The sequence below is a fragment of the Chelon labrosus genome, assembly GCF_963514085.1.
Source record: "Chelon labrosus genome assembly, chromosome: 12".
Taxonomy (NCBI): domain Eukaryota; kingdom Metazoa; phylum Chordata; class Actinopteri; order Mugiliformes; family Mugilidae; genus Chelon; species Chelon labrosus.
This window is the reverse complement of record NC_140345.1, coordinates 29,625,096-29,648,137: the sequence shown is the minus strand read 5'-3', so window position 1 is coordinate 29,648,137 and position 23,042 is coordinate 29,625,096. Positions and strand designations below refer to the sequence as shown.

At 46.4% G+C, this 23,042-nt stretch overlaps 3 protein-coding genes across 5 annotated transcripts in view; 2 read left to right on the top strand and 1 right to left on the bottom strand.

Moving 5' to 3' along the window:
* The first annotated feature begins 1,266 nt into the window (after window positions 1–1,266).
* LOC311497155 (ectonucleotide pyrophosphatase/phosphodiesterase family member 7) lies at window positions 1,267–5,596 on the top strand. Of its 2 annotated transcripts, XM_084557323.1 has the most exons (5): window positions 1,267–1,724; window positions 2,631–2,776; window positions 3,510–4,133; window positions 4,449–4,671; window positions 5,384–5,596. In XM_084557323.1, exons 1-5 carry the CDS (start codon window positions 1,478–1,480, stop codon window positions 5,455–5,457), a joined length of 1,314 nt encoding a protein of 437 aa, XP_084413449.1. In that variant the 5' UTR covers window positions 1,267–1,477; the 3' UTR covers window positions 5,458–5,596. The 2 variants fall into 2 exon arrangements, with proteins under 2 accessions (XP_084413449.1, XP_084413448.1); XM_084557322.1 differs by having other exon boundaries at window positions 4,449–5,596.
* Window positions 5,597–5,691: 95 nt separating this feature from the next.
* The window catches only part of LOC311497154 (sodium bicarbonate cotransporter 3-like), a 43,716-nt gene continuing 26,365 nt past the window's right edge, over window positions 5,692–23,042 (bottom strand). For both annotated transcript variants that reach the window (XM_084557321.1, XM_084557320.1), the window contains exons 7-25: window positions 19,572–19,690; window positions 17,127–17,284; window positions 16,551–16,638; window positions 16,320–16,466; window positions 16,133–16,236; window positions 15,718–15,892; window positions 15,433–15,566; window positions 10,037–10,282; window positions 9,414–9,519; window positions 9,165–9,326; window positions 8,588–8,701; window positions 7,795–7,956; window positions 7,451–7,702; window positions 7,306–7,374; window positions 7,052–7,225; window positions 6,689–6,814; window positions 6,550–6,620; window positions 6,367–6,474; window positions 5,692–6,222 (exon numbers count right to left, since the gene is read on the bottom strand). In XM_084557321.1, coding sequence (XP_084413447.1) covers window positions 6,141–6,222; window positions 6,367–6,474; window positions 6,550–6,620; window positions 6,689–6,814; window positions 7,052–7,225; window positions 7,306–7,374; window positions 7,451–7,702; window positions 7,795–7,956; window positions 8,588–8,701; window positions 9,165–9,326; window positions 9,414–9,519; window positions 10,037–10,282; window positions 15,433–15,566; window positions 15,718–15,892; window positions 16,133–16,236; window positions 16,320–16,466; window positions 16,551–16,638; window positions 17,127–17,284; window positions 19,572–19,690 — 2,597 coding nt within the window. In that variant the 3' untranslated portion in view covers window positions 5,692–6,140. The remainder of the gene's footprint in view (window positions 6,223–6,366; window positions 6,475–6,549; window positions 6,621–6,688; window positions 6,815–7,051; window positions 7,226–7,305; window positions 7,375–7,450; window positions 7,703–7,794; window positions 7,957–8,587; window positions 8,702–9,164; window positions 9,327–9,413; window positions 9,520–10,036; window positions 10,283–15,432; window positions 15,567–15,717; window positions 15,893–16,132; window positions 16,237–16,319; window positions 16,467–16,550; window positions 16,639–17,126; window positions 17,285–19,571; window positions 19,691–23,042) is intronic.
* LOC311497477 (complement C1q tumor necrosis factor-related protein 4-like) lies at window positions 10,694–14,368 on the top strand (the record flags this gene model as incomplete). Its single annotated transcript, XM_084557798.1, has 8 exons — window positions 10,694–10,835; window positions 11,695–11,745; window positions 11,913–12,041; window positions 12,206–12,485; window positions 13,071–13,156; window positions 13,304–13,354; window positions 13,870–13,998; window positions 14,085–14,368. The coding sequence occupies 8 exons, from the start codon at window positions 10,694–10,696 to the stop codon at window positions 14,366–14,368; spliced, it is 1,152 nt and encodes a 383-aa protein (XP_084413924.1).

Genomic DNA, 23,042 nt, shown 5'->3' with positions numbered 1-23,042 from the left:
AGGAGGTGGTTGACCCCGTAAAAATACACTGTTGGTGATAATGGACCTAGAATGGAGCGTCACATCAATAGACTTAATAATAGAATCTAATCTCTATGAAGACTGTGGAATTATAAATAATATTCTACATAAAATAAATAAATAGCAGCTCTACTTTAAACTGATCCTCCAACATGTGTGATTAAACTCAGGCCACTACCACAGTATTCACATGCTGATAGTTCTATTGATCTGCTTCCATTCATTCACCTGCTGGTCATGTTTCATCATCTGGTATCAACGAGGGTAAAATGTCTCAGCTTTCATCAGTTTCTGTGATTGATAACCGGCCTAGAAGAAGCAGTGATGGTTGGTGTTCACATCTAACACAAACAGAACAGAACAGAAGCAGGAAACCAACTGGACAGAGGAACAGTGTTTGCTTCTGGATCAACTGGTCAATGAGAATAAAAGAGTTTAAGACGTAGATTTGTCTCCAGTGTCCCACTACAAGACAAGAAGCAGGCATGAGGAAATATAGCACAACAGATAAATGACTCCTTTCTGCTTCAGAGACTCCTAGACCTCTAAAAGTCCTCCTCCCTGCTCTGAACACATCTCACCTTAGGAGCTCTCTGAAGAGCTGAGACTCTTTAGGAATACCTTTTATCTTTACCAGGATCTACTCTTTCTAGGAATGTTCTTAGAGTTCGGCCTGTAGGAGCAACTCTTTGAGATAAGGATCTTTAGGAATAAGTGTCCAGGTGTGAACACTGATCTGGTGTCAGTCCACATGTGGAGGTGGTCTGGGACACATGTGACCTCCTTCCTTTGGTAGTGTGAACACACAATGAGTCCTGGGTCACATTAAAAGCTTCCATGTGAGAGTCTTTCCATCTTGTTCCAACATCTGGATCATGTCTCCCAGTCACCAAGCAGCTGTTGATGGTTCTGATCCAGCGGGTCGCCACCATCGACCGTCGTCCCGCTGCCTCCAAGGATCCAACCAACCCAGGACGTTGTCAGGTTGAACTGCTGCTCTCAGACGTTACAGGACGGTCACCAGACACCGACAAAGCTCAAAGTCTTTAGAAGAAAAGTGTCGTGCAACAATGTCCTGGTTTTTAACTTTCATTTTATTGTAGTTTTTATTTTATTTTGTTTCAAATACTTTTAGCTGTTTACGTCTGTGTTTCTTTGTTTCATGGCACAAGCACTATAAAGTTTTTTTATTCTCATCTAACTGTTCAATCACAGATTCTTCATTCTTCAAGCCTCAGACAGTGAATCAGTGATGACTCTAGATTATCAGAATATCTGCAGTCTGGACTAAAGTCAGTTTATTGCTGATAAAAGGTCGCGGGTCCGACTCCAGAGCTGCTATCAGGGTCCATAGAGCGCTGATAAACGAGGCCTCGTCCTCCATCAGCTGATCTCTATCTCTTTAAACCTGCAGGTGGATCAGGTGAAGCCGCCGTCAGTCGGACTGAAGCTGAACATGAGGGCGCAGCTCTTCTTCCTGATCTTCTTGACACTGGCGGGGGGCGCCGCCGGGAAGCCGCTGAGCAAGGCGGCGGAGAGGAACAAGCTGCTGCTCATCTCCTTCGACGGCTTCAGGTGGGACTACGACCAGGATGTGGACACGCCCCACCTGGACCAGATGGCTGTGGACGGAGTCAAGGCCAAATACGTGACCCCCCCGATGCTGACCATGACCTCGCCGTCCCACTTCACCACCATCACCGGTAACGACGGCGTCAGATTCACTCAGACGCTCTGAAAACAGCTGCTACAGACTCAACTTTAAACACGCCCTTAATCCTTAATCATTTATATTTTTATAAACTGTACAGTGTCAGTACATATACATGCTAATGCTAAAGCTAATGTTAATGCTACTGTATGATCAACACCCTCTTTATTTAGTTAAGTTTAATTTTATAAAATGTTGTTTAATCCAAACAGCCTCCTCCTTTCACATCTTTACATTTCCTACATTAGGTTAGCTGCTTGTTAGCATGCTAGCTGTTAGCCTCAGTGGCTTCTAGATGCTGGCAGACCTGAGAACGTATAAAAAGATGATTGACATGTCTAAAAACAACTGAAATTGAACTTCTTAGAAAAACTCTTGAACAGACATCAGCATTACATAGAATGAGCCACCAGGGGGCGCTGTCATGGCGTCCACTGGTTCTACCGTCTGTGGTTTGAATCTTTGGAAAATACCTGCAATACCACCTGTCGCCACAGGGGCCGCCAAACACAACAACGTCCTGATTAACAGTGTAGATCAGGACATAAAATAACTATAAACATGTCCAACAGTAAAATGCTGAGACAGACGTAGAGGACTCAGGATCAGTCCTCTAATAATCACTGAGATAAGAAAGACGGAGATAAGACACATTTTATTGTCCTGACCTCCGACGCTGATTTCCGGAAACTGATTAAAACCCTCACGAGGCCTCATTAAATGTTAAGACAAGTCCAAAGTCACAGGATGCCTTCACTGCTGCAGAAGCTGCAGTTCAACCTGAACTCCTGCAGAGGGCGACGTTACTGAGGTTTTCCTTAAACCTGCAGCAGACCTGGTTTAAAACCACTTCCTGTCCAGAGTCACTAACTGTAAGAAACTGTTTCCTGTGCGTTAGGTCGATGGGTGGAGGACCACGAAGTCGTCCACAACATGATGTTTGACACCAAGACCAACCTGAAAGTTCCTTTCAAGAAGACGCTGCTCAGATCAGAGTGGTGGGACAACGGAGCTCTGCCGCTGTGGATCACAGCTCAGAACCAGGTGAGAAATATGAAATGTCTTTCAACCTTTGGACATTTTATTTAGCCTGGACATCATCACATTCTACCATTGTGATCATTATACAATCCAGAAGAAGATTTTATTGTGTTTATTATCTGTAGTACCACCATTAGACCACTAGATGGAGACAAAGACAATGTATGAAACTGAAGAACAGGGCTCAGATTCTATCAGTCAAGTCACCATGTGGTTCATAGTTGATGTAGAATCATGTGATAGACTCTAAAGGACAGAAGATAATAAAACTAGATCAGTTACATTTGTTGATGAAATATTGAGACAGAAGAAGAAACTCTGACATGATGACTGAGAAATAAAAAGTTTGTCTGAGTGTTTTCTCTGTTAGCTGAGGCTAGCTGGTTAGCTGAGGCTAGCTGGTTAGCTCCAGCTATGTGATGCTTGGTATCAGTGGAAAGAGAAGCTTCTCTAGTTTCTAATGACACCCAGCATGGCAGAGTGGAGCAGAGAGGATTGTGGGTAATATTCAGTTTAAAAGGCTCCTCATATTTACAGAGCTCTTGTTTTTTAATTAAAATATTCAAATTAGAAACAAACAAACACTTTGTTGTTGTTTTTATAGATTTAAAGTCTGATCTTTAAAAATACATGAGTACAACACATCACACAACCTGGTGACAGCATGGTAGCGGTTTGTCTGGTTGAAAGCAGTAACTAACTCAATAAAACAGTTTCTCCTCCTTCTTTCATTCAGGGTCTGAAAACAGCTTCCTTCTATTACCCGGGAGGCGCGGCCAACTACAGCGGCCAATCAGTGAACCGAGCGTTGGTGACGGAGGCCGGTCACCCAGACGACAACGTGACCGAGTGGCGTCAGAACATCGACATGGTGATGAGCTGGTTCTCCGAGGAGCACTTCGACCTGGTGACGCTGTACTACGGCGAGCCGGACAACGTGGGCCACGCCAAGGGACCCGACCACCCGGACAGGAAGACGATCATCCAACAGATCGACGACACCATCGGCTACCTGAGGCAGGCCATCGACCGCCACGGCCTGAGCGACAGCCTGAACGTCATCATCACCTCAGACCACGGCATGACCACCGTCAAGAAGCGGCCAGCGGTGGACGAGATCATCCTCAACAAGTACCTGAATTTACTGGAGCACGCCAGCTTCGAGATCCTCGACTACGGCGGCTTTGGCATCTTGACGCCGCGGCCGGGGAAGGAGCAGTATGTGTTTGAGGCGCTGTCCAAAGCTCCCAACGTGACGGTCTACAAGAAAAACGAGATTCCTGAGAGCTTCCATCTCGCCAAAAGTCAGCGGCTGCCCCCCATCGTGGTCGTTGCAGATCTGGGATTCAACCTGAACTCTGTGAGTGTCCCGGTTGTCCCCTAAAACCAAACCAAACCATTGAACACCCTCCACAAAGGTGCTGACAAAGCTGCACTTTGCAGTGATATTATTCTGAACTCATTCAGCAACCCCTTGACTGGTATTTTAGAGAAATACCACAAAGGTTCTAGTAACAATAGAACCAGGCCCACTCTCCATTTGTGGAGAACTAAAGAACCCAAAGTGTTCCACGTTGGGTTTTTACCTCTTGAAAGTGAATCTGGCTACAAAATCCTACTGATTCCACTACAGGAGGCAACGTACACAACTCAAATGTATTTATTTTTCCACCAGAGATTCATCGTTTACGTGAACAAAGGCGACCACGGCTACCATAACGGTGAGATGGACATGAAGACTATCTTCAGGGCCTTCGGACCCAGCTTCAAGAAGAACTTCCTGTCCGAGCCGTTCGACAGCATCCACGTTTACCCTCTGATGTGTGAGCTGCTGCAGATCGACCCGGCGCCGCACAACGGATCGTTGACCGTCACTGAGACCATGCTGCTGCCCAGAGGTGAGTCAGACAGAGTCGACCAACGGTTCATTGTTCATCCACAAAAAACACATTCAACAAAGGGTCAAAGGTCGGCGGTCGTTAGCATCGGCGCCGCACAACAATAAGGATGAGGGAACATTTCTGTCGGGACTTCAGATGTTCCTGAGCCTGCTTCGGTTTTCTCTGACTGTTTGGTTCATTTTAGATTTTTTAAATCAGATGATGGATGGAGGTCACATCAAAGAAATATTCATCCTGCATTTGTTCCAGTGTTTCAGATGGAGGAAATCTCCATCTTCTTCTGGATTGTATAATGATCACAATGGTAGAATGTGATGATGTCCAGGAGAAATAAAATGTCCAAAGGTGGAAATGTGTGTACATTGCCTCCTGTAGTTGGCAAAGCTAGTTAGCAGCAAGCTAGTGGGCGTGATGGACAGAAGAGTAGCAATAGTCATACACGTCATCTGATTAGTTTAAATGTCTCTGATTGGTTGGAGGAGGATCCAGCTGATGTATTTTTGTTTCATCTTTGAGAAAAACAAAATAAAACTAACTTCAGGAGTGCTAGAAAACAAAGCTAACTGTTAGCCACAGTGGATGCTAACTGTTAGCCACAGTGGAGAGTTAACACTAGATACAGAAGAACTAGCTTAGCTTAGCGCTAGCCTTGATAGATAGATAGACAACTTTATTGATGATGATCAGTGATTGGTCTTTGTGTTTTCAGGAGGATCTGAGAGGGCTCGGCTGTCGGTTGCTCTGTTGCTGTCAACGCTGCTCTCCGTGTTGACGACGCTGTAACTGAGCCAGGATCAGCTCCATCGTTATTATTTATAACAGGACTGACTGAGATCAAGTAGTTAAACGTGTTTGTGTTGTAGTTTATGATCTGTGAAATAAAAAAATACTTTTATCTTGTAAATAAAACCTCGGCTGTTTGTCTTTCATCTGGTTTCAGCGAGTTAACGGTTTCCATGGAGACTGAATCAGAATGATCAGACCATGTGTTTACATCTAATCCAGACCTCTACGTCGTCGTCACCAAACTGACTTTATTGAAACTTTACATAGAAATCAAACAGCGTGGTTCAGTTTTTCCGCTGCAGGCAACAAGGTGAGGTACAACAGTGATCACACACAGAAACAAACAACTTCAATCAGCACGATGGATTAAATAAAAACCTGTCGGAGGTGAAGAGCTTCGTCTGCTTCATGAAAGCAGAACATTTCAAATTAAAACTTCATGAGTCTGAAGAACGGGGCGTCCGCCTCATCACGGCCGCTCAGCGCCGACCAGACTAAGAACCCTGAGGAAGCTGATTCCAGAAGCGGCGGCCATATTTGCTCCCGGCGGCGGAGTCTCCGTGTTTCACCATAAAACGATGAGAAAATAAAACGTTCACCTCGTCTGAGAAAACGCAGGCGGAGCAGTACGATTGGTCCAAGTGGAGGCCCCGCCCTCCTCGCCCCCCCGGGGAGACGGATCATAGCGACGTCTCTGCGTCCACGACTCCGCGGCCGTCCTCCGTCTCCACGTTTATCTGGATGCTCGGCAGCTTGTCCTGGCTGGAACAAAGATCACAACCATCATCAGAAACGTCCTGGAAGAGAATCGGTCTCAGACTCAACGTCAGACGCTGAGAGGGGGCTCATAGCGCCGGCCCTGGGGGGAGGAGGGGGGGGTAACAGCTGATTCTGTGCTGGTTTTACCTGTTGCTCCGTTTCAGAGCTTTGCTGCTGTCAGAGTTCTTAGAAACTGATTTCCAGATGCCACTTTTGGCCATTTCATCTGAGATGTTCACCTCTGACGGGTCAATGCTGAAACACAAACACAGAGGTCAGTCTCTGCAGCAGAGCGTCCTATGGGACGGTCCCGTTCTGATGACAACTCACCGTCCTTTGATGGGGAACTTGAGGATGCCTCCTCTTTCAAAGGGCAGCTCCTCGTCCTCCTCCAGCATCCGCTGAGGAAACAAACAAACATCAGTGAAGGTGTTTAAACGGAGGCGCCGTGGTTTAAAAAGCATCTCACCTCCTTCTTCTTCTTGTCGTCGTCCTTCTTCTTCTTGCTCTCTGGGATCAAGTCGTCCAACCAGCTCAGCTCTCTCTTGGTGAAGCAGAAGTCCAGAAGCTTCCGGATGAAAACCAGAGCCAGGACCTGCAGCAGGAAAAGGTCAGCTTTTAAAAGAAACAAAGAAAATACGACGCCTATGGGTTTGAATCACCACCATGAGGAAGATGACAGCAGCAAGAAGAAGAAGAGGAGGAGGAGGAGGAGGAAGAGCAGCTGAAGAACATGAAGCTGCAGGAGACAGAGGAAGAAGAAGATGGAAGGAGAAGGAGAAGGAGCTTCTAACACCAGGACCTTCAGCAGGAAGTCGTGGGCTGGACTCACCATCATGGGGAAGACGACGGCAGCAGCCGAGGCCTTGATGACCCAGAGGACGATGAGACAGGTCAACTGCACCACGGTGAAGACGTGGACCTTCCACAGCGGGACGTACCGCAGGTAGATCAGGTCTGGCTGGTGTTTGGCCGGCATGCCGAACAGTCTGAGACGGTCAAACAGCTGCAGGACGGACAGACGGATTAGACAGAGACGGAGACAGAGACGGAGATGGAGAGAGAAAGAGAGAGACAGAGACAGACCTGGATGCCTTTGAGGGAAGACACTCCCATGTAGAGGAAGACTCCATAGAGGACCGGCATCGGGATGAACTGTAGGAACAGACACAAACATCAGAAAGCGTCCAGGTGTCCTTTGAGACAACCTCTGGGAGGAGGAGACGCTCACCTTGAGGACGGAGGTCATGAAGACGGAGCAGCCCATGAGGACAAAGATCATGAAGCCGGTGACTCTCTGCTCTCTGATGCCCAGGAACTTGGGCTGCTCGCCGGGCGCCGCGCACTCCGACTCCAGCTTCAGGCTGTTGACGTGGGAGATGGAGAGAACTGTCGCCGCCACGAACCACGGCAGACCCATGATGGAGCACACGCCCAGCATCACCCCCACCACCAGCAGGTCCAGGTGGTAGCCACAGCCTTTCTGCAGCCAGAGCACACAGGGAGGTAAAGCTAATGCTAATGCTAAACCCAGCCCCCCCCCCCCTCCTCCTCCTCCTCAAGGCGCCTCCTGACCTTCAGCTTGTTCTCCTTCCTGTTGACGATGACGGCGGTGATCTGCTGGTCCATGAAGATGAGGATGGTGCAGAGCAGAGCGGGGATGGCGGCGGCCAGCATCGTCCACCAGGGGTTGGGTCCCAGCGGAGAGATCAGCCACCCCCGGGTGTTGGACGTGGGCTGGACAGAAGACGACCCATAGATGTCAAAACTCACTCAGCTCGTACTTTTATTTGTCGCCTGAAGCTTCGAGCTGAAACTTTGAAGACAACAGCTTCTAGTGTTTGAAGAAGATGCTTTAAATTAAACTGTTGATCTGAAGCGGCCTGTTCTGCTGCATCTGGACCAGGACGGCTTGTCATCACTGACTGCGTTTACATGGTCTTTAGTATCCCGGTTTTGATCGGGTTTTTGAAGTATCCCGTTTTTGTGTTTGTCCATGTAAACACCTTATCCCGGATATGCTCAAAGCCGGGATAAGCCTCAAAGCCGGGATACTAAAGAACATGTAAACGCAGTCATTGATGGACCAATGAATTCTGAATTCTACCAGTGAACTCTAAAAGAAAATGTCAGGACATCTGTCCATGAGCTGAATGTGAAGAGAAACTGGGTCATGCAGCAAGACAACGAGAACCAAGAACACAAGTGGTTCTACAAAAGAACGGTTAAAGAAGAACAAGATGAATGTTTAGGAACGGCCAAGTCAAAGTCCTGACCCCAAGGCGTCCTCTAACAGCTGCAGCGTTCAGAAAACACTACTCTGATTAGCCGCTAACATGACAACGGTTCACGGCGGAGGCAGCGTTACCTCGAAGCGGTCGGGCACGTTGAGTTTGGGTGAAGGAACTCCCACCAGATAATCCACCAGCACCATGATCAGGATGGTCAGGAAGATGGCGAAGTCGCTGATGGACGAGCGGACCTGCCAACGCAAAACAAGTCTAGTCTGTAAAAACTGATCAAACTGAAACCAGAAGAAAATCTCAGAGCGTTTCCATGAGCTGTTCTTCCAACCTGCTGCTGCTCAGAAACCAAACACAGATTTATTGTTATTTTCATTAGTTAGTGCGCTCATAAAAACAAAAAAAAAGAAGTAACCAGCTCCTTGGCCTTTCCTCCCTCTGCAGTATTTTACTGTCAAAGGATTTATAATTGAGTTTAGACAGGTTGTCAAACTTCATCCACAAGCTTGAGTTGGGAATCAGGTAAATATAACGTCACTGACATGATTTAAACAAAGAAGAAGAAGAAGGACAAAAAAAATAAGTAAACTACTTCCAGGACGTAGCTGTAGATAGAGACAGTGGAGCTCAGTGATCGTCTGAACGTTGGGAAGCAGCAGATTTAAAGTATAAATATTTTGATCTCAACAGTTTTGGACAAACCTTGGTGGGGAAGTATCTCTTGGTCTTGAACTGTTTGAGGAAGGAGGAGAGGAAGAAGGTGGTGAAGAAGAGGATGACAGACCAGAAGAGGACGTCTGGGACGTATGGACCCTCGTGGCTGCACGCCGTCCCAACAAACTCCCCTTTCAAATCCAGACAGTCCTGGGACAGAGACAGAGAGACAGTAAGCCAGAGCTGAGCTGCAGTTCCTCTGACGTCCTCTAGATGCTGCTGTGGTTCATGACTCACCTTCACGCTCAGCTGCTCCCACTCGATGTTTTCTAACGTCAAGTTTCTGCTGCTCCAGAACTGTCGGACGTCGGCGGAGGCGTTGGCAGGTTGAGAACACAGACACCTGAAACAGAGAGGTCACACTTAGATGATCAACGGTGGTGACCACAGGGAGGGTAAACTTAATCCAGACGTTGTGAGGGGGCAAAACTTCTTGAGATTAACTTTGAGGTGAGACATCTGTCCCCAAGATGTTTCAACCCACTTCAAACTTCATTCATTCAGGGACAAACGTCTGGAGGGGTTGAAACTTCTGGTGGTCAGATGTCCCCCAAAGTGTGAACAGGTGTGAAACTTGTTGGGGACATGAAGAGTTTCTTGAAGACATCTTGTCTCTTATCCAAATAGATCATAATCACTGGTTGGCGATGGGATCAGAGCAGGTCATTAACAGACTCTAGTCATGTGACCTTCAGGTGATAAAAACCTAAACTCTCCACCATCATTAAGAGCTGAACACTTGGAGGAAACGTCTTCTACAAACACAACACGTCTTTGTTTCAGTTTTGTTCTTGGGGTCATTAGATGGTGATTCTGACCTTCTGCAGGACCTGGTCTACAATGTGCCGCTGTTGTCTTACGTGTAGGAGGTGAGGTTGTCCAGCTCATTGTGCATGTTGATGGGGTAGAGCTCCCCGAGGTGGACCAGCTTCTCCAGGGCCTCGTAGATGAAGATGATGCAGATGAGGGCGGCGAAAGCCTCCTCGGTGAAGCGGGTGATGTAGCAGACCAGAGAGCTGGCGTCGGTGGCCACCAGCAGCAGGCAGAGGAAGGCCGTCCAGAGCCCGATGCTGGTCCTCAGAGACAGGTAGGACAGGCCGTAGTCGCTGGGGAAGGACAAGGAGGGTTACGGCTGGGTCATATAAACAAAACCCAAAATAATTTGATCCATTACTGGTTTCATTTAATTTCTACGTGCTAGCTAAACAGCTCGCTAAACCAACTGCATGTTAGCTCTAGCTACATGGATCTGATTGGTTGAAGTCGCTCCATAAGACGGACTGTTCCTCCATGTCAAACAGTTTCCAGGGTCTGAACGGAGCCTTGAATCAAATAAACCCAGTTTCTCTGTAACTGCTGGATGTAGAAATGAACAAACATAGAATGTGATCAGTCAGCGCTGCCGTTATCAGTCACCTGAGCCAACACTGATGTACAGAGTCAACACTGACTCAGGAGAACAGACGTATATAAAGGGCCGTCCACGTCCCTTACATACATCCCACAGACGTGTCACAATGTCTCGCTGTGTCCCAGTCCTCCTGCTGCTGCTGGCTCTGGCCTGCCTGGCCCGGTTCAGCTCGGCCCAGCCCGTCGACAGCCGGGCCGAGCTGAAGAAGATGCAGGACGCCCTGGAGGAGCTGCAGGCCGAGAGGAGAGGTAAGGCCGCGCATGGCTGGACGACTTCTGGCTCTTAAGGGGCCAATTCATTAGGTACACCAGTGAAACCAGTCCTGCTCTACAGCTTCATGAAAGGTTTTCACATGTACTCCATTTTAAGTTATTGGGCTAAATAACAGAAACACTTCATTCTAATGTTCAGTTGGTAGTAATTCAGTCAGGGAGGAGGATTTAGATAGGAATGCATTCACTAGTGTACCTAATGAACTGGCCAGGGAGTGTATATCATTCACAGTGTGTATTTAATCTCACTAAACAAAAAGTATAGATTTAATTACTTAATTTCTGTCACTTTGGCTTCATTAGCTGAGAGATCTAGAGCATGAGGGTTAGATTAGGAATATTTAGGCTCCTTGTCCAGTTTATTAGGTACGCTAGTGAATACATGAATAACTTATGAGTCTTCACAGCTTGTTCCAAAACATGGATCAGCTCCACAACATCCATCCTCCACAGTGCTCATCCAGGTGAATTAAATCCGTTCTGATGCCGTTTAACTCAACATGAGAACAGACTCGTCGTCTCAAAGAGCTGCAACCATTTCCTCTTTAAGCATCAACTCTTTGTCGTTGCCTTTGGGGACAAAACGTTCCTGATGAATCCAAAGCTAAGTTGGTTTTCAGTAAAGTTACCTCCAGCTTTCTGTTGGTGGTTCACGATCAGAGTTTCTTTCCGATAAGCATCTTTAAAGTTCAGCAGCATCGAGACCTTCAGGGGGGTTCTGACATTTGACCTCCTCCATGTGTAAACAGCAGAGGTTCAACGAACGCTGGATGAAGTTCACATTGTTCTAGTTTGTTTTTCACGTATGTCGCTTCTCTCTCGTCTACGTCAACAGCGATGACGACGCGTCTGGAGGCAGCTGAGAAGGAACTGAGGAGAGTCAAAGGTGAGACATCTCACTCTTTGACAACTTTAAACGTATATTGCTTGTGAATGCTCAGACAGAAAAATGTTTCTTTAAACTCAACGCAGCCTAAAAACCTCCAAACATTTAATTCTCTCATTGAGTGAAGCTTAAAAGAGACGAGAACAAGAATTTCCTCTTTCCTGTAGAAACTCCCAAGGTTGCGTTCGCTGCCTCTCTGGGAGGAAATGGTCTCGTGAAGACGACAAGTGGAAACAAAGATCTCATCTACAAGGAGGTTCTGACCAACGTGGGCGGAGCTTATAATGCAGAGACAGGTGAGACACAAGAGCCAAAGTTTCCTGTTAAATTCTGCATAAGTTGTTTTTAAAGATTCTGCAAAAGAAACTTTCTGACTCTGTTGGTTTCTTCTGTCAGCCGAGAGCTTTTCTTTGTTTCCACAGATGTTTTGTAAATGATCATCATTTATCTCCATTTCCAGGTGTGTTCACGGCGCCGGTCCGTGGCGTCTACTACGTCCGCTTCACAGCCAACGGCCCCACCGACTTCACCACGAGCGCCGTGCTCTACAAAAACGACGTCAACATCCAGCTGATCACCCACGAGCAGCCGTCCGGCGAGGGCAGCGACACGGCGTCCAACGGCGCCGCCCTGCTGCTGGAGAAGGACGACAAGCTGAAGATGGTGCTGTGGCACAACACCCAGATCTGGGACAACAGCAACCACCACAGCACCTTCAGCGGCTTCCTGCTGTTCCCCATGTGAGGACGAGCGTTAACTAATACTGGCCCTCAATCTAAGAGTTAGAGGAAGACAGTTACTTGTTTGGAGACAAAGTCAGCGTCAGACTTTACAGCTTGTTCCAAAATCTGATCATCTCCCCAAGTCAACAAACAGCTGTTCAGGATTTAACGTCTATGCTGATGAAACGTAACATAAAGTTGTGTTCATCAAACCGTTTCAAAACAAACGTTTACAGAGATCTGTTCCATGTCCTCAATATTTTATCTCTAGTTTCACGTCTTTGCTTTTGTGCAGCTCTTCTCTGTCGCCATACTTTGTGAATCCAAAATGCTGCCATGAGATTAGTCCTTAGAGATCTTGCTGTGGTCTCGTAAGACTGGTTTTCAAACAAGAGGATGAAGGAAACGGATCAAAACAATCATCTGAGAGTTTTATGAATTGATACTGGATCTTTTTTAAAGTCGATTTTAGTCAGAATATTTATTTATTTATCTTTTAAACCCAGCTCTTATAGGCAAAACACAAGAGGACCAAGGACAGAGACTTGTGGTACTCCATAATACAGATTAATTTGCATTCTGTTTGTTTTCGTGGCGTTAAAGGGACGAACAGCCGACGGGGTTCGACGTCGAGGCCGAGCTGAAGGCTCTTCAGGCGTCACTGGCTCAGCTTCAGGCTGACAACTTGGGTAAAACTCAACGTTCTTTGTTCCACACTTGTTATTTTGAAGCCATTCCAACTTTTTGGTTGTAAAATCTGTTCACTGGTCAGACGGTTACTTATATAAAGTTTATATTTGGTATAAATGAATGTTTTTATATATTTCCGTGTCTAGATGTCAAAGAGAAACTGGAGACAACAGAGAAGGAGCTGAAGGCGATGAGAGGTAAGTCTCTTCTAAACATTTATTTAAGAAAAACAAAAAAAGAAGAAATTACACTTTGACTGTCCCTCTTATTTACAGGGCTCTGCCTTTTTAACTAAAATATGAAAACAAATATTAACTCTGGACTCGTTGTGTTTGTAGAAGACGTTTCCTTCAAGTCTCTAAATGTCTGGTGGAGACTTTAGGTTTCTATCAGGAACATCTGTGGGCGGAGTCCACCTGAAGGTCACATGACTAGAGTCATATAAAGACATGAAATATACTAGAGGGAGAATATTGTGGAACCTTCTTATAGCTAAGCAGAACAGTTTTTGAGACTCTGAATAAACTGATTTTAATTAGAATCTATTCAGCAATATCAAGCTCTACTTATTAATCTAAATATTTCACTGCAGTTATTATAACCATGGTTTATAATTTAAAAGCAGAAATAATCTAGTAGCCTGAGTTTGACGTTATTCTTGTAGTCATTTTAAAGTTATTCTGAACAGTTCAGTCTGTGATTTCCCGTCCAGATGTGCCAAAGGTGGCGTTTGCAGCTTCTCTCGGAGGTAACGGCCTTCAGAAGACCACGTCTGGACGCAGAAGACTCATCTACAGAGACGTCCTGACCAACATCGGCCAGGCGTACAACTCTGAGACCGGTCAGTGACGGCAAAATGAAATACTCTCGATGACCGTTCTTTCTTTGCTGCCTTATGTCAGCGTTGATCAACCTTTCCTCCCCCAGGTGTGTTCACGGCGCCGGTCCGTGGCGTCTACTACGTCCGCTTCACGGCCAACGCCCCCACCGACTTCACCATGAGCGCCGTGCTCTACAAAAACGACGTCAACATCCAGCTGATCACCCACGAGCAGCCATCCGGCGAGGGCAGCGACACGGCGTCCAACGGCGCCGCCCTGCTGCTGGAGGCCGGTGACACGCTGTCCCTGGACCTGTGGCAAAACACCCAGATCTGGGACAACAGCAACCACCACAGCACCTTCAGCGGCTTCCTGCTGTTCCCCATGTGAGGACGAGCACTGAACTCCAGCAACATCTTCATGTGATAAAGTTTTCTGACTTAACTCCGCCTCATGAAGCTTTAGAGTTCAAATAAAACAAGAAAAACCTTCTTAGTCAAAGTTGTACCTTGATTTTCTTTTCAGGGAAACTCGAGTGTGATCCTGCAGCAACTACACAATTAACAGAATCTGACAAAACCAACTAAACAACAACCTGAAATCTAAATGTTCAGATATCTTAGGGTCGATATTTATTTGTCCTGTTGCAGCGTCACTTTCAGATCAGTGATCTGTAAATGGACCAGGAGTCAACGGAGGAGCAGGAACACATTAATCTTTGGTGATTAAAATAGTTTTAGTTTCTGATCTTTTTACCTCTTATGTCATCGTTCGTGTCTCTGACGTATTTTCCAGGAAACATTTGACTTTTAAAAGATAGTATGATATAATCTCCTGGGGAAATGGAGCAGGTTAAAAATTAAGGGCTTTATGTAAGTGTTACAGTTTGATTTTGACCTCAAAAATACGTTTTAATCCTCAGAGTAAAAATACAATAGTAAAGTCCTGCACCTCTCTAAAAGCTCAGGAGACAAATGAACAATCCTCTAAACCTGTTACAGAGCTGAGCCAAATCCTACAAATCATGATAATCTGTGACCTGTGTGGCTCCTCTGGGTTTAGCTCTTATTTAACCAAATTTATGAGACATCTGACGACGCCACTGATCTACGACGGCTTTAATTCTGACCAGAGGCGTCTGCAGGGGGAGCCAGAGACTCTTTAAGAGGAGAGATGGTTTAAAAGAGGAGTAAAGGAAGACGTCAACGCACACCTTTTAACATTTTATGGCACCAGTTTGACTAAATGGGAACTACTCCACAATAAATACAGCGAGTCAGCAACTCTGCTTGAGTCTTTACTTCCTCTTAGGGCTGTCATGACCGCGGTCTGACCATAGTTTCAATCAGGAAGTGATGAAAGCAGCGGAAAGAAAGCAGAATCTGAAGTGTGGTCGTGGTAAACAATTATATAACTCAGTGTGAATAACGTCTGAGCAGACGGGAGCGACTCACCTGCAGAACTTGAAGAGAATCTTCTCAAAGACCAGAACTGGACCGGTGCTGCCCAGGATGGTGAGAGGCTGACCGGCAAACACAGAGTAGGCCACGCCGGTCAGAGACGCCCCGAACAGAGACTCTATGGCACTCTACCAGAGAGAGAGAGAGAGAGAGAGAGAGAGAGAGAGAGAGAGAGAGAGAGAGAGAGAGAGAGGAGAGGGAGAGGGAGAGGGAGTCTGGGTTCAACACCAGCCGTGCTCCAGCAGCCTCTTCACATTAAATGTCCGTCTGGGTTCTTACTATGTTTCCTTTGGTGGCTTCTCCCAGCAGACCTCCGAACGTGATGACGGGCGACATGCAGGCACAGTACAGGAAGAGGATGGACGCCAAACACTGCAGACTGACGGCGTCTCTGATGTCGCTCCAGAAGAAGGGAGTTTTCCTCCGGATGTCGTTCACCAAACCCCCAAATATCCTGGAGGACGCAGGAGACGTCTTTCATTAACGTGCGGTCCATACAAACTAAGACCTTCCTCCATGTTTGTCTGTTGTTGACAAGGTTTAGAGTTTTTGCATCCTTCAAGATGTTCTACATTTCTGCATAAAAATGACTCATGAACCAGACGTCCACCTTCTAATCCAATCAGTCAACAAGTTCCTCTAGCTTTCTAGGCCACTCTTCATGGCGTTTCTTTTACCGTCAGCTGAAACCTACCTCCCCGTCCTCTGCAGCTCCGGTCCCGTTTCATGCTCCGCCTCCTTCACCGTGTCAGAGTGGTGGGCGGAGCCGTTGGGGACAGACGGCATCTTCCTCTTCTCCTGCAGACACATCGTCTTCCGTTATTAATCAGAGGTTAACGGGTGTCGACACAGACGCAGGTTCAGGTCTAACGAGGTCTCACCTGAGACGGCACGCTCTTGGGGGGTTCGATGCGGATGCTGGGGTCCCATTCGCCTGGAGGCAGCACCGTGACCTGGTCCAGGAACTCGTCGATGCCGGAGAGCAGGTCGATCCTGTCCTTCGCCTTGTAGGCTACGTCGTGGAAAATCTACAGAAGGAACAGCGACGCCTTAGAAAACGTTTGCTTTGTACGTCGTACAGTGATTTGGGAAAAGTTTTCCCGTCCTCTCACCTCGTCGGTCATCAGGGTGGCGATGGAGCGTCCGATCTCGTGGTACTGTGGACCTTTTCCAAACGGGCCGAGCAGCAGGAAGAGAAACCTGCAACACACACGGACTCCGTTCAGATTTATTTATTCATCAGGTCTTTCTGTGTTCACCTGACGCTCCAAGCTGCTACTAGCATGGTGGCTAAACAAGCTAACATTAGCCTTAACCAGCTAACTTAAACATTCATTCATTCATTCATTCATTCATTCATCTTCTGTAACCGCTTGTTCCTGTTAAGGGTCATGGGGTCTGCTGAAGCTTATCCCAGCTGTCATTGGGTGAAAGACAGGGTCCACCCTGGACAGGTCTCCAGTCTATCACAGGGCTTAACTTAAACATAAACCAGCTAACATTAGCCTCAACACGCTAACATTAGTCTAAACCAGCTAACATTAGCTTCAACACGCTAACATTAGTCTAAACCAGCAAACGTTAGCTTCAATGAGCTAATGAGCTAGCCGACATTGGTGTCAACACGCTGCTATCAGCTGGGTTAAGAGGAACCACGGGGAGAATCGGACCACCTGCCCGTTGTTTACCTGGTAGGTACAGGGACCTCGGTGAGGCCGGTCAGCAGCACGGCAGGAGCGAGACGAACGAAGGCGATGATTGGCCGCTCTAGAAAGTCCACCTCACCCACCAGGACGTTGGAGGCCTCAGCGCCAGGAGGAATCTTCTTCATGAAGTTCATGTCCACCTGAAACACATCAGCACATGTTAGATACATTACCTGTAAAGGGTCAACACAACCTGAATGAAGAGAGTTAAGGTCTGTTGTGTCGCCATGTGTGTCAGGCTTTCCTCAGACATCCAGATTACAGTTTATCCACAAGAGAAGATGAACCAAACTCATCTGGACGTTTCCTTCAAGTCTTCAGCTCTAAATGACCGGTGGGGGGGTTCAGGTCTTTAATCAGGAACATCTGGGTGGAGTCACATGACTAGAGTCTGTTAATGACCTGATACTCACCTGGACCTGGAGGAACCTGTTCTGATTCTGTCTCCAGTCAATGGTTCTCTAATTTCTCTATATCATAATGAAATCCAGATGGAGATACGATAGTGTTGGATTGGAGTCACAAGAACATCATCAGTACAAAGGGCCTGACAGTGAACTCAAACTAGCCTCAGTGTTGGATTGGAGAACCATCCACTGGTGTTTCAGTTACACTGAAATGAAGAAACTATTGGGATGGGTGGCGTCACGTCTTCAAGAGACTCTACTAGAACCCAACAAGTTGACACCAGTTCAAATGTCTTGAGGACATCTGTCCCATTGAGACTCATTGGGCAGTGAAACATCTGTGGGACATCTTCTTCTTGAGGGTCATGTGACCTTCAGGTGGACTCCACCCACAGATGTTTCTGATAAAAACCTAAACTCTCCAGCATCATTTAGAGCTGAACACTTGGAGGAAACGTCGTCTACAAACAACAAGTCCACATGAGTTTGGATCCGTTTGAAAGGAAATCAGCTGCATATATCTGCATCATGGATCTATATCTGGGCTGTCTTGCGGTCTCACTTCATCCTCTAAATCACGTCTTAATAGGCGTCAACAAACTCCCAGAGTTCCTTGCTCCGTTCTCCTACAGTCTGAGGCCTTCAGCTCTAAGATCACTGGGTCCTACTGAGGACGTAAATACTCCGTGTCTTTGTCGAAGTTTCTGAACATCAAACACTTTGATAAACATTCAGATAAAAAACACAAGGAACATCCAACACGGCTGACGGTCACTGAACGCCACAGACAGCCAATCACAGAGCAGCCATCACGACGAGTCACAACACAGGCCACTGATTGGTCGACAGCCGGTGACCGACGGGTGAGCAGACTTACTGCGGGCTTTCTGCCGGCCGCTGGCGGCAAACAAGCACAGTAGCAGTCCTGCTGAGAGACAAACCAGTCACCATCCGACTCATCATCAGCACAGCTCTGATTGGCTCCGTCAGGCTTCACGCCGTCAGGAAGTTGTGAGATGATTGGATGATTTCTACGCTGATGTCTCCACACAGTTTTTAAACCAGTTTAACAACCAAATATTTACCTCAAAGATCTCTTAGCTCTTAACTAACCAGGATACTCAAAGATAAGGATTGGCATTACAAAATAATTTATTTATTATCATCATGTAACCGCTGTTTAAGCTGTTAATTACCACTAAGCTCTTTCAATGGGGAACCTGCAGGATGTTAGAGTAACAAGCTTCAGTTTATCTGTCAGTGATTTTACTTGACCTGAACGCAGTCTAGAGTCTCATTCTTTGCGTTTATGTGTCTCACATCTCCTCAGTTTTATAAGCTTGGTGCAAAACAAAGAGAATCTGATGGAAATATGAGGATGAAGAGGAGTTATTGGTGTCTGATGTCATTAAAAGCATCTCCTGTTTGATTCTCAGGCAGGTTCTGAACTGATTCATTTCCTGGAATTTTGTAGTTCCTTCAGAACAATGAGTTAAAAATAAAGCAGTGTATATTTTATCCCTTACAGTAACATCCTGAATACTAAATTAAACTGTGGCTCATCATTTCAGCTTTAAGAGTATTTAAACCCTCCTTGGACCTCACATGAACATCCATCCTGGGTTATAACTGGCCAGCGAACGTCAGGGAGGAGATGAAGAAATAAATCAGATCTTAACATGTGAGAGTCTTTCCATCTTGTTCCAACATCTGGATCATGTCTCCAAGTCAACCAGCAGCTGTTGATGGTTCTGATCCAGCGGTAGGTAGAGATCCATTAGAGACAGCAGCTGGTACAATATTCTACTGACCACATGATGGCGCTGCTGATTTACAGACACACACACTGAGATCAGATCTCAAGTGCTGGCTGGGGACGCATGTGGAGACACATTTATATTAAGACCAGGTGGAGACACAGGGACTTAGAGATGGACAGGTGAGACCAGATGTTGATGTGAGGTCTGAACATCATGTAGATGCTGATCTCAAGCAGCAGGAGGCGCTCTACCAGCTTTACCTTGCTGAAGTCCACCGTGCTGTTCTCCCTGCTGCCTCCGTTGCCACCGTTGATGCGACCGTCTACGTTCTTGCTGGTGTCAAGGTTCCCAGGAGCCGACTGAGGAGACGCCAGCAGACCTGCAGAGACGTACGGTCAGTTTAAAAACAGCGTCCTGGAGCTGATCAGCTGTTTGTTACGTCCTAATAAGTCCTAATTAACACATAACTGAAATAAAACATCATGTTAGAGACGACTACATGTAACAGATATGAACACCACTAATCTATATCTAGCTTCACTCTCTGGGTTTATGGGATTAATATTGGGCCATACTTTAAAACTGTGGAAAACGGTTTTGAAATAACAAAACTTGTCTCCACTGCTCATATCTTTGTGAAAACACGTTCTGAAACCTAAAACCTAAACTCACCACCAGTGATTTGAATTTAAGACTTGGAGGAGATGTTGTCAAGAAACACAACTAGTCCAGATGACTGTTTTTCATCTTGTTCTTTAATTTATACCATGGCCTGGATGACTGGGAACCTTCACAGACACTTAACTTGACAATCATGTTGTGTTTCAGTCCAGCTCAGTGACACCAGGCCTGGTGTTCCATGTCACTGTGCACCAGCAGAAATTCATTTCATTTTCATCTTCACAACTTCCCCTTCAAGTTTCCTTAATATAGAACCAACTCCACTTGGTTACTTTTGGTTTGTGCATCAAAAACAGAGACAGAGCTGAACAGAGCAGATTAAAACTTGTATTCTCATGTAAACCCAGAAATAATCTGAACCATTTTAAAAGATAATTCTTTCTGCTTAGTTTCTAAATCGTACAGATCAGATCAGGTCATTGATCGTTCCTTTCAGATGTGTCCTCGAGGTCGTCTGGTGGTTTTCTGACCGCTGTTCGTCACGCTCTGGGAAGGTTTCCTGTTTCCTGTGTATTCACCGTCAGCTTTTTAAAGACTTCAGCTTCAGCACATGAACTGTAACTCAGTAACGAGGAGTCAGATAATTTAGATAATGACGTGTCAGCACTAGTTGACATGTTTACTTACCCCAATAGATCATTAATACCCTGAGAGTAGATGTTAGTGTTTAGTTTTGTCCCAACGTCTCAAAGAAAAGAAAAAACAGAAAGTGAAAGGTGCGTTTGAAGCAAATAAATTAGACTGCAAGGCATCGTAAAACTTACAAAAACCATGAAGAAGAAACCAAACAAATCGTTGTCTAAGAAATCTACGAGAGAAAGAGCTGCTATAGATCATCAACGATTACAGCAAGACCCATACGACAAAGATGGCCGCCATGCACATGTTAAAGACTCTTCTTCTCTAAAAGCATAAATGACTAATTAGTTAAAGGTTCCGACTTTCCATCTTCTATTAGCCCCTCAAGTCTGGCAACTGACAGACAAAAAAAAATACCTCTGCAACCATTTGGTAGTCCTCCAACCAACCCAGCACTAAGTTAATGTTGGATGGGAGTTACAAGAACATAATCAGTACAAAGTGTAAGTAAAGTCAAACTAGCCTGTTGTATCTCCATCTGGGTTTCATTATGATGAGAAAAAAATACCTCTGCATCAACTGGACAGTTCTTCAACCAATCAAAGCCATTTAGTTGGTAACAAATTTAATTCTTAACGTTGACATGACATTCAATTGGCCCAAACCAGCTACTGTTAGTCATTTAATTAGCTTAAATATGCTAATGTTAGCTACTGTATTATATTAAATTATAAAGAAGCTAATAGCCCAAGAAAGATAACAACTCCACGTCTCTCGGATGACTTGTATGACTGTCCACCAACACATTAAGCCCCGCCCCAACGATCTGATTGGCCCGGAAGATCTTTACTGGAACAGAATCAGTTCCCAACAGAGAGACTCCAGAACAACGAATGAATTATGTGTTGGAGGAAGTTCCAGGCTAAGATGTTTTCTGGTAGTGACAACGTTAGCAGTGATGTTAGTCTGAATGCTCTACATACGACTTCTTCTTCTGTCTAGAAGGAGCGGCAGGTTGTTAGAGCTGGAGGAAACTCATGCCATGCCAGTATTTGCCTGCTTGACTGTGAGGAAACAGCAGATCCCGATGGATGGCGCGGTCGTCCTCCAACTTGAAAACCTCCTTCTCCTCTTCGGGGGGGCAAACCACCACCTCTGGGATTCCTCCCCAGTGGCCCTCGAGAGCCGAGTAGCATCGTGGGACGTTGATGGCGGAGGCGCGGCCTGGGCGTACGAGTTCGGTCGGGCAGGGCATGGTGAAGTGGCGGCCGTGGCGGCGAAAGGCGGGAGTGGTCTGGCGCGAGGAGGAGGAGGCGTGGCCTGAGCGGAGGCGTCCAAGCAGGGCGACAGTATGAGGCGAAGGGAGGAGGGGAGGGGTGGAGCTGAAGGAAGAGCGGAGGAGGGAGAGACGGGAGGAGGACAGACCCTCCCCTGATGAAGAAGAAGATGAAGATGAAGGACGAGGTGAGGAGGCTGAACGATGTCAGACGTCACAGACGTCTCTAGGTTAGTTAGAAGCTAATTAGACACAACTATGTGAAGAAAACGGAAGAAATCTAATATCTCATTAATCCTGACGTCGGCTCGGATGAGTTTGAGATGAGTGAAGGAAAAGCAGCAACGAGTGCTCGGCACATGAGGGACATTCAGAATAAAAGCATGCAGCTGGATGGAGAATGAGTGCTGAAGCCGTCAAATAAGCAGAAGGGGGCGGAGACTCTGAGCAATATGAAAGATAAAACCTCGTTGGATGTTTTTAGTTTTATTTTTTAGTAGAGACAATGACTAAAATATGGTCCGTGCATGTTTTGGTATTTCTAGTTTGGTTTTGGTTTTGGACCAGTGGTCACCATGGAGACTACTTCCTGGACCAGTGGTCACCATGGAGACTACTTCCTGGACCAGAGAGACCTGGACCAGTGGTGACCACGGAGACTACTTCCTGGACCAGAGAGACCTGGACCAGTGGTCACCACGGAGACTACTTCCTGGGCCAGTGGTCACCACGGAGACCACTTCCTGGACCAGTGGTCACCACGGAGACCACTTCCTGGACCAGTGGTCACCACGGAGACCACTTCCTGGACCAGTGGTCACCACGGAGACTACTTCCTGCTTCAGTCAAGGACCAGAAATGACCTCAGGAGAAACATTAAGATGAAGATTAACTTTCTCTGTTTACTTTTAGGCTAAAGGACAAAGAAAGGTAAATAAAAATGAATTAACAGTTTTACCAGTTTTTCTTTTTAAAAGCAAACATGAAATTCTTCAAAGTACACAGACCCAGTATGAACCCGTCTGCAGGTCTGCAGACTGAGCTGCAGGTTTCAACATGCCCTGAGCCCCGCCGGAATTAAAACATTCCTCACTCGCTCACAAACAGGATTTAGAGAGTCCGGATATTAAAATGCAGACTCGCCGGATATTAGCCGATTATTAGCCCGCCAACTCAGCAGGTCTGGGCAGGTTAC